The sequence below is a fragment of the Sus scrofa genome, chromosome 14 (genome assembly GCF_054392235.1).
Source record: "Sus scrofa isolate SSC_HxYL_T2T_F1_AM1 chromosome 14, Sscrofa_HxYL_maternal_Yorkshire_Landrace_v2.0, whole genome shotgun sequence".
Taxonomy (NCBI): domain Eukaryota; kingdom Metazoa; phylum Chordata; class Mammalia; order Artiodactyla; family Suidae; genus Sus; species Sus scrofa.
The window spans coordinates 26,505,169-26,513,811 of NC_139396.1; the positions used below are offsets into that span (position 1 = coordinate 26,505,169).

The window sequence follows — 8,643 nt, forward strand, 5'->3', positions numbered from 1 at the left end:
CTCTGTCGATGGACACTTGGGTGGTTTCCATGTCTTGGCTACTGCAAAGAGTGCTGCGATGAACACTGGCGTACCTGTGTCTTTGCAAGGCATGGTTTTCTCTGGATAGAGGCCCAGGAGTGGGATTGCTGGATCCAAGGGTGGTGGTTCTATGTTTCGCTTTCTGAGGCATCAGCATCCTGTTTTCCACAGCGGTTGCACCCATTGACATTCCCCCCAACAGTGTCCTAGGGTTCCTTTTCCTCCACACCCTCTCCAACACTCATTGTTTGTAGACCTTTTGAGGATGGCCATTCTGGCTGGTGTAAGGTGGTACCTCACGGTGGTTGTGATTCACGTTTCTCTAGCAGTGAGTGATGTTGAACATCTTTTCAGGTGTTTTGTTTGTTTGTTTGTTTTGTTTTTGCCCCCATAAGTCTGCTTTGGAAAATTGGCTGTTGAGATCTTCTTTCCATTTTTTGAAGGGGTTGCTGTGTTGCTCTGGTATGGAGTGGTGGGCGGTGTTTATAAATTTTGGAGATGAATCCCTTGTGGGTTGATTCATTTGCAAAGATTTTCTCCCGTTCCGGGGGAAGTCTTTTTGTTTGGTTTGGGGTTTCCGTGGCTGTGCAGAAACTTTTGAGGCTCCTTGAGTCCCATTGGTGTATTGTTGTTTTTACTGTCAGTGCTCTAAGAGGTGGGTCTGAGAAGAGGTTGCTGTCGTTTATGTTGGGGAGTGTTTGGCCTATGTTTTCCTCTAAGCGTTTTATAGTGTCTGGTCGTGTCTCTAGGTCTTTGATGCATTTGGAGCTTGTTTTTGTGTCTGGTGTTAGGGAGTGTTCTCATTTCATTCTTTTCCATGGGGCTGTCCCGTCTTCCCGGCACCCCTTCTTGAACAGGCGGTCTTTTGTCCACTGCATAGTCTGGCCTCCTTTGTCACACAGATGAGTTGGCTGTAGGTGCGAGGGGGGTTTCCTTCTGGGCTTTCCATCCTGTTCCACTGATGTACATGTCTTTCTCTGTGGAAGCAGCGTGCGGTTTTGAGGATTGCTGCTTTATGGTATAGTCTGAGTTCAGGGAGCCTGACTGTTGCAGCTCCATTTCTCTTTTGCAGGATGTCTTTGGCTCTTCTGGGGCTTTTGTGCTACCGAACCAACTTTACAATATTTTGTTCAAGTTCTGTGAAAAATGTCCTTGGTCCGTGGATAGGGATTGCATTGAGTCTGCGGATGCGCTTGGGTAGGATAGCAATTATGATCATGTGGAATCTTCCAATCCAAGAGCATGGCGAGTCTCTCCATCGATATGTGTCATCCTTGATTGCTTGCATCAGCATCTTTGAGTTTTCAGAGCATGGGTCTCTTGTCTCTCTAGTAGGTGTATTCCTCAGTATTTTACTCTTTGGGATGCAACAGTAAACAGGATTCTCCCGTAATTTCTCTCTCCGGTCATTCGTTGTTGGTATATAGAAATGCAGTCTATTTCTCGGTAGTACGGGTGTATCCTGTGGCCTTACCAAATTCACTGATGAGCTCTACCAGTTTCCTGGGAGTGTCCTGAGGATGCTCTAGGTATAGGATCCTCTCATCTCAAAATAGGGATGGCTTGTCTTCTTCCTTTCCAGTGTGGCTTCCTTCTCTGTCTTTTTCTACTCGGAGGGCCCTGACTAGCTAGGATTTCCAAAACGATGTCCACTAGCCATAGGACCTCTAGCAAAGGAGGGTGCACATGCCGAGGGTGCGGCCCTGAACAGACAAAAGAAAAAAGAGACACACACACACACAAACACAAAGTTTCATTTTTCTCCAAAATGGATTTCTTAAGAATTCGCGTTCTTCATTTGTATTTGTGTTTTCGGGCCTCACCTGTGGCATATGGAAGTTCCCAGGTTGGCGTGGCATTGCAGCTGCAGCTACCGGCCACCACCACAGCTATAGCAATCCAGGATTGAAGCCTCGTCTGCGACCTACACCACAGCTCACGGCCATGCCGGTTCCTTCACCCATGGAGCGAGACCAGCCATCAAACCTGTGTCCTCATGGATCCTGGGCTGTTTCCTTCCCACTGAGCCCCAACGGGAACTCCTCATAAGGATGGACGTTCCATCTGGACGTATACACATATTCTCTTTCCTAATAGGAAGATCTATTTTCCAAAAGATTGGCTGGAGTTCCCCCTGAGGCTCAGTGGGGTCATGATCCAGTCGTGTCTGTGGAGGCACCCGTTGGATCTCCAGCCCTGTGCAGTGGGGACAGGATCTGGCATTTCAGCAATGGTGGTGTAGGTCACAGGTTCAGCTCAGATTCCATCCCTCCTGGCTGTGAATTTCCATATTCAACAGGTACAGGTAAGAACCAAAAAAAATTTTATATACATATGTACATTCAATGTGTAATAAACATTGCCGTGAGCTGTGGTATGTATCTCAGATGTGGCTCAAATCCTGCATGGCTGTGGCTGTAGCTGTGGCCCAGCCCAGCAGCTGTAGCCCCGATTCCACCCCTTGCCTGGAACCCTCCCTGTGCCAAGGTTGCAGCCCTCAATACACAAGCATCCAATCAAATCCCATCCACATCATGCTCTCCTTCGGAGTGACTCTGACCCTCCTTGCTTTTGTTTCAACACAAGGCGCGAGCCACTCTGGGGACAGAAGCCAGGTCCAGGCTTGGGTTCCAGCTCACCGGGTCCTTGGGATGATGGCATCCCTCTTCAGGGGCCCAAAGCCAGATGTGGGGCTGGCCAGAGGAGCCTGGCACACCCCCGGCAGCACATGCCCCCAAAGGTCTCCTTCTGCGCTTCCAGCCCTGCCGGCCACCTCGCCACCCGCCTCAGCAGGCCTCTTCCAGGGCTGCTCCCCCGGGCGGCCCTGCCACGTTGCCCCTGCCCCCTTGGCCTCCATGGGACCCTGGCTCCTGCGGGATCTCGTCGAGCCCTTCTCCATGCCTTCGTTGCCCCTGCCTGACCCTCCACACTCGGCTCAGCACCCGCTCGTCCGCTGGGGGCCTTGCCTGGCTGTTTGGCCTCCTCCCGGAGCCGTGAGGGTCACAGGCCCGGAAGGGTCCGTTCTGTCAGCCGTGGATGAGCTGGACTGCCAAGGGGAATCCCTGGGTCCTGGCTGGAGGACAGAGCCTGTATCAGGGTCCGGAAAGCCTCGCTGTCCCTCAGCCATGCCACCATCCCACAGCCCCCGCAGGGGAGGAGACACCCAGGACCTACTAGAGTGGCCCCGCTTTTCGGGCCCAGGGTTTGGGGAGGCAGAGATCTGGGCCATCTCTCTCTCTCATCCCATTTGGTATTGGCTGTCTTGCTTGCTTGCTTCCTTGCTTTTTCGTCTGGTGTTACTTTCTGTCTTGCTGTCTGTCTCTTTAGGGCCACAGGGCAAGGCACATACAAGTTCCCAGGCTAGGAGACAGATCAGCCCTGGATTATTTACCCAGTGAGCGAGGGCGGGGATGGAACTTGCATCCTCATGGATACCGGGTGGGTTGATTTCTGCCAAGCCCCAACAGTCTCTCCTTATGTTTTTTCTATTTCTCTCACTGTTTTGTTTCTTATCTTACACTCTTTCATTCTTCCTTTTTCTGTTTTGCTTTGGAGGGCCTCACCCGGGGCATATGGTGGTTCCCAGGGAAGGGGTCCAGTTGGAGCTGCAGCTGCCTGCCACAGCCCATGCCCCAGTCCCAGCCACGCTGGATCCAAGCCTCCTCTTCAAGCTCCACCACAGCTCACGGCAATGCCAGATCCTTAACCCACTGAGGGAGGCCAGGGATCAAGCATGCAAACTCATGCGTCCTAGTGGGATTTTTTTCTGCTGTGCCAGGATGGGACGTCCTTTTCTCACCTTTCAAGTTTGATGTGAAACGCTCTAAGCAGATCCGTGCCCACACTTGTATGTGTGTTCGAGTGCACGGATGGCTTGAACTCCTGCTGCCGGTTTGGCTCCCTGGGGAGGTGGTTGAAGCAACCTCTCCTCCTGTCCGCATGAGGGCAGGTACCAGACGGCTGCAGAAGAAACAGGTTGAGAGAGCAAGCCCCTCCGCCCCAGCACAACGAGATGGGACCTGGATGGGGCCCCTCAACCCGAGGAATGAGCCCGTTTGCTTTGGTGGGCATGTTTAAACCATGGCAACCTTGTCATTCCTCAGCTCTGGGAATCAGCATGATCTGGATACTGTGCAACCACATCCAAGAATGAATGCGACCCTGCGCTTGGTGAAAGGGCAGCTGCTGTGCACAAGTGCACAACCCCCGCCCCTGCCGTCAATTCAGCTGACATTGGACGGTCCTCCAATGGTTTCCTGGCTCTCGGAGTTCCCGTCGTGGCTCAGCAGGTCTCGCCCCCGACGTGTATCCCTGAGGCAGCGGGTTCCATCCCTGGCCTCATTCCAAGGGGAAAGGATCCGGCGTGGCCGTGAGCTGTGGTGTGGGTCCCAGACGCGGCTTGGATCCCCTGTTGCTCTGGCTGTGCTGGAGGCCGGCAGCTCTGGCCCCGATCCACCCCCTAGCCTGGGAACCTCCATAGGCCATGGGGGAAGCCCTCAAAAGACAGAAGACAAAGGCCAAAAGACACACACACACAAATCACTTCTCGCTTCTCAATGATTGATTGAGAATAATTAGCTTTATTTAATAATTTGTGCTTTTTATTACTTCCCTATCAATAACTACTTCCTTTTTTTATTGTTATTTTGTTTCAAGGTTCTAACAACTCTAGGCTCAAAACACAAAGTGAACTATAGCATAAATGACATGAGTCAGAAAGAGAAATTGGACACATCTCCAAAGAGAAATCAGGAGAGGGGAAGGAGCGTCCATGTCAGGAGGGGGAGCAAGGGGATGGGGTTTGGGGGAAGCTGATGGGGAGGGCACTGGCAGGGGCGGAGGGGACCTTGGGGAAGGTGGTTTTGGAACTGGGCCGAGGGTTCTTGAAAGAGCCAGGCCAGGACCTGGTACAGGGGGTGCGGGAGCAGTCAGGGCAGGCACTCCCCAAAGGGCTGCTGAATGCTCCTCGGGCCCTTTGTCCCCAGCAGAGGCCGGGACAACGTTGCCATCTAGCACAGGGAAAGGCACATCAGTGTCCGGGAATTTGGCCAGAGCAGCGCCAAGTGCCCCCTGCAGGGCTGGTGAGGGTTCGAGTGGACGGGAGACTTCTGGAGGACTAGCAGGATTCTCATCCTGCCCAGCTAGTGAGTCCTCGTGAGAGCCTCGTCCTCCAGGAGGATTAGCCGGATTTTCATCCTGCCCAGCAAGTGAGTCCTCCTGAGAGCCTCGTCCTCCTGGAGGAGGAGCAGGAATTTCAACCTGCCCGCCACGTGAGTCCTCAGGAGAGCCTGGTCCTCTAGGAGGAGGAGCAGGATGTTTATCCTGCACGGCTGCTGAGTCCTCCTGAGAGCCTCGTCCTCCGGGAGGAGGAGCAGGATGTTCATCCTGCACGGCTGCTGAGTCCTCAGGAGAGCCTTGTCCTCCTGTAGGAGGAGCAGAATGTTCATCCTGCACGGCTGCTGAGTCCTCCAGAGAGCCTTGTCCTCCAGGAGGATTATCCAGATTTTCATCCTTCCCGGCTGATGAGTCCTTCTGAGAGCCTCGTCCTCCAGGAGGAGGAGCAGGATTTTCATTCTGCCTGGCTGGTGAGTCCACCTGAGAGCCTTGTCCTCCAGGAGGAGGAGAAGCATTTTCATCCCACCCAGCTCGTGAGTCCTCCTGAGAGCCTCGTCCTCGAGGAGGAGGAGCAGGTTTTTCATCCTGTCCGGCTGGTGAGTCCTCCTGAGAGCCTCGTCCAACTGGAGGAGGAGCAGCACTTTCATCCTGCCCGGTTGGGGGGTCCTCCTGAGAGCCTCGTCCTCCAGGAGGAGGAGCAGGATCTTGATCCTGCTGGGCTGGTGTGTCTGCATGAGAGCATCGTCCTGTAGGAGGAGCAGGATGTTCATTTTGCCCGGCTGGTGAGACATCATGAGAGCCTCGTCCTCCAGGAGGAGGAACAAGATTTTCATCCTTCCCAGCTCGTGAGTCCTCCTGAGAGCCTCGTCTTCCAGGAGGAGGAGCAGGATGTTCATCCTGCCTGGCTTCTGAGTCCTCATGAGAGCCTCGTCCTCCAGGAGGAGGAACAGGATTTACATCCTGCACGGCTGCTGAGTCGTCATGAGAGCCTCGTAATCCAGGAGGAAGAGCAGGATTTTCATTGGGCCCGGCTGATGAGTCCTCATGAGAGCTTCGTCCTCCAGGAGGAGGAGAAGGATATTCATCCGGCAGGGCCAGTGCATCTGCATGAGAGCCTCGTCCTCCTGTAGGAGGAGCCGGGTATTCATCCTGCCCAGCTGGTGAGTCCTCATGAGAGCCTCGTTCTCCTGTAGTAGGAGCAGGATGTTCCACCTGCCCGGCTGGTGAGACATCATGAGAGCCTCGTCCTTCAGGAGGAGGAACAGGATTTTCATCCCGCCTAGCTAGTGAGTCCTCATGAGAGTCTCGTAGTCCAGCAGGAGGAGCAGGATTTTCATCGGGTCCGGCTCTTGAGTCCTCATGAGAGCCTGGTCCTCCTGTAGGAGGAGCTGGATTTTCATCCTGCCCGGCTACTGAGTCCTCATGAGAGCCTTGTCCTCCTGTAGGAGGAGCAGAATGTTCATCCTGACCGGCTGGTGAGACATCCTGAGGGCCTCGTCCTCCAGGAGGATTAGCCAGATTTTCATCCTTCCTGGCTGATGAGTCCTTCTGAGAGCCTCGTCCTCCAGGAGGAGGAGCAGGATTTTCAATCTGCCTGGCTGGTGAGTCCACCTGAGAGCCTTGTCCTCCAGGAGGAGGAGAAGCATTTTCATCCCGCCCGGCTCGTGAGTCCTCCTGAGAGACTCGTCCTCCAGGAGGAGGAGCAGGATTTTCATCCTGCCCGGCTCGTGAGTCCTCCTGAGAGCCTCGTCCTCCAGGAGGAGGAGCAGGATTTTCATCCTGCCCGGCTGCTGAGTCTTCCTGAGAGCCTCGTCCTCCTGTAGGAAGAGCAGGATTTTCATCCTGCCTGGGAGGTGAGACCTCATGAGGCTCTGGTCTTCCTTCAGGAGGAGCAGCAGGTTGATCCTGCCCATGAGCTGAGTCTTCATGGGGGCCTGGTCCTCCTGCAGGCGGCGCCTTGGTTCCACCCTGCCCGGGTGTTGACTCCTCAAGAGGAGCTGGGCCTCTTGGGAGAGGAGCAGAGGGTTCATCCTCCCCGGGAGGTGAGTCCCCATGAGGACGTGGGCGTCCCTCTGAAAGAGCCAGAGGTCCTCCCTGCCCGGGTGCTGAGTCCTCCTGTGGTTCTGGACCTCCTCTGGGGGCTGCTCCAGGGTCTTTCGGCTCGGCTGGCGTCTTGGCCTCGGATTCCAGGTCTCCTGCTGGAGGTGTGAGAGAGGAAGAGCTTTGGTGCCTGCCCGCCTTGCCATGTGCTCTTCCAAGGAGAGCAGTCTTCCCAGAGCCTTCCCGACAAGTCCCGGCCAGCACCTGCTGGCTCTGCTCTCCTGCAGGCGGGGCGTGTGCCTTTGTCTTGGCTCCTGGCCCAACACCATCCTCTGGGGACTCCCCGCTGTGCGGCCCACACCTCAGCTCCCCCCACTGCGCCCAGAGCCCCGGCCCCATCTTCTCACCTTCAGGCTGGGCCTCAGGGGGTGCCAGGCCTTCCAGGGTTGTCAGGCTCATGTGGACGGTGTCTTCATGGCCACAGCTGGTGCTCCTGTGCTCCCCACCAGCCCGGCAGAGGACCCCGGGGAGCAGTCTGTGTGGAGGTTCCTCGGGTGGCCTTCTGCCTTCCTCACCCTGTTCCTGGCAGGTCTCAGGTGGGGGACTCTGCAATGACAGTGAGCGTCAGAGGGCCCGGCCCCGAGGCGTCAGAGCCCTGTGGGGCTGTGAGCTTCTCGCTGCTTCTTCTGCCCCCTTGACCTTCTGCTCCCAGATCAGGGGAGGCCTTGCCTGCTCAAACACCACACCCCTGCCACACACCAGTGGCTCCCCCCTGACCCGGGAGGAACGAGAGCCCCCTGGAGGGCTGGGGGTACCGCTTGCACGCAGGGCTCGGCCCTGACTCCACACCTACCCCCCTCAGCCCCCTGCTTCTCCCCAGCCAGCTGGGTCCCGGGGTGTGGACAGGCCCTGCCCAGCAGGCCTCCAAGCCCGCGTCAGCCGGCTCTTGCTTGAGGTGGGCCCACCCCTCACCACCCGCCTCTGCACAAAGTCATCCAGGGAGGGGGCTTGGGGCTCCCGTGTGGGCTCTGAGAGGTCCCTGCCCTTGGCTGGAGCTCCCTCTCCCGGTGGTACCTCTGGGTCCCTGCGGGCAACGGCCCATAGGCGTCCGCCTCGTGTTCTCATCCAGGTTCTGCAGGCTTGGCAGAGGCCATCTCTGCCGTGACGACGCCTGCGGCCTCGGCCTCGGCCTCGGCCTCGGGGGAGCGGGATGCAGCAGAGCCAGTCCATCCCTCCTCCGTCCTCTCCTGGACTGGACCAGTAGGTGCCCGGCTCCCCAGCTTCCAAGTTCCGTTGGCCTCTGTCGCCAGGGAAGTGAGGTCACTTCCTGGGGTCCCCCCAACGGGCCTTCCTCCTTCCCCATGTCTCCCCCAGGGTCCCTCTGGGCTGCTCCAGCTCCCCTCCCCCACCAACCCCATGGTCTCGTGCTGTGAACAGCGGTCTTGGGCATTTGACAGGGATGGCGGT

General features: G+C 56.5%; 1 protein-coding gene across 1 annotated transcript; it reads right to left on the minus strand.

Moving 5' to 3' along the window:
* Positions 1-4,569: 4,569 nt before the first annotated feature.
* LOC146396425 (uncharacterized) lies at positions 4,570-8,424 on the minus strand. The gene is made up of 3 exons (XM_084997665.1): positions 8,251-8,424; positions 7,584-7,782; positions 4,570-7,331 (listed from the first exon to the last, which is right to left on the minus strand). The coding sequence occupies exons 1-3, from the start codon at positions 8,404-8,406 to the stop codon at positions 4,696-4,698; spliced, it is 2,991 nt and encodes a 996-aa protein (XP_084853791.1). The 5' UTR covers positions 8,407-8,424; the 3' UTR covers positions 4,570-4,695.
* Positions 8,425-8,643: the final 219 nt, after the last annotated feature.

Coding starts and splice junctions, on each gene's coding strand:
- LOC146396425 (XM_084997665.1), bottom strand. CDS start 8,406: ATGGACTGGCTCTGCTGCATCCCGCTCCCCCGAGGCCGAGGCCGAGGC. Junction 7,783..8,250: donor TTGCCCGCAGGGACCCAGAG/GTACCACCGGGA, acceptor CTGTCATTGCAG/AGTCCCCCACCTGAGACCTG. Junction 7,332..7,583: donor CCCTGAGGCCCAGCCTGAAG/GTGAGAAGATGG, acceptor CACCTCCAGCAG/GAGACCTGGAATCCGAGGCC.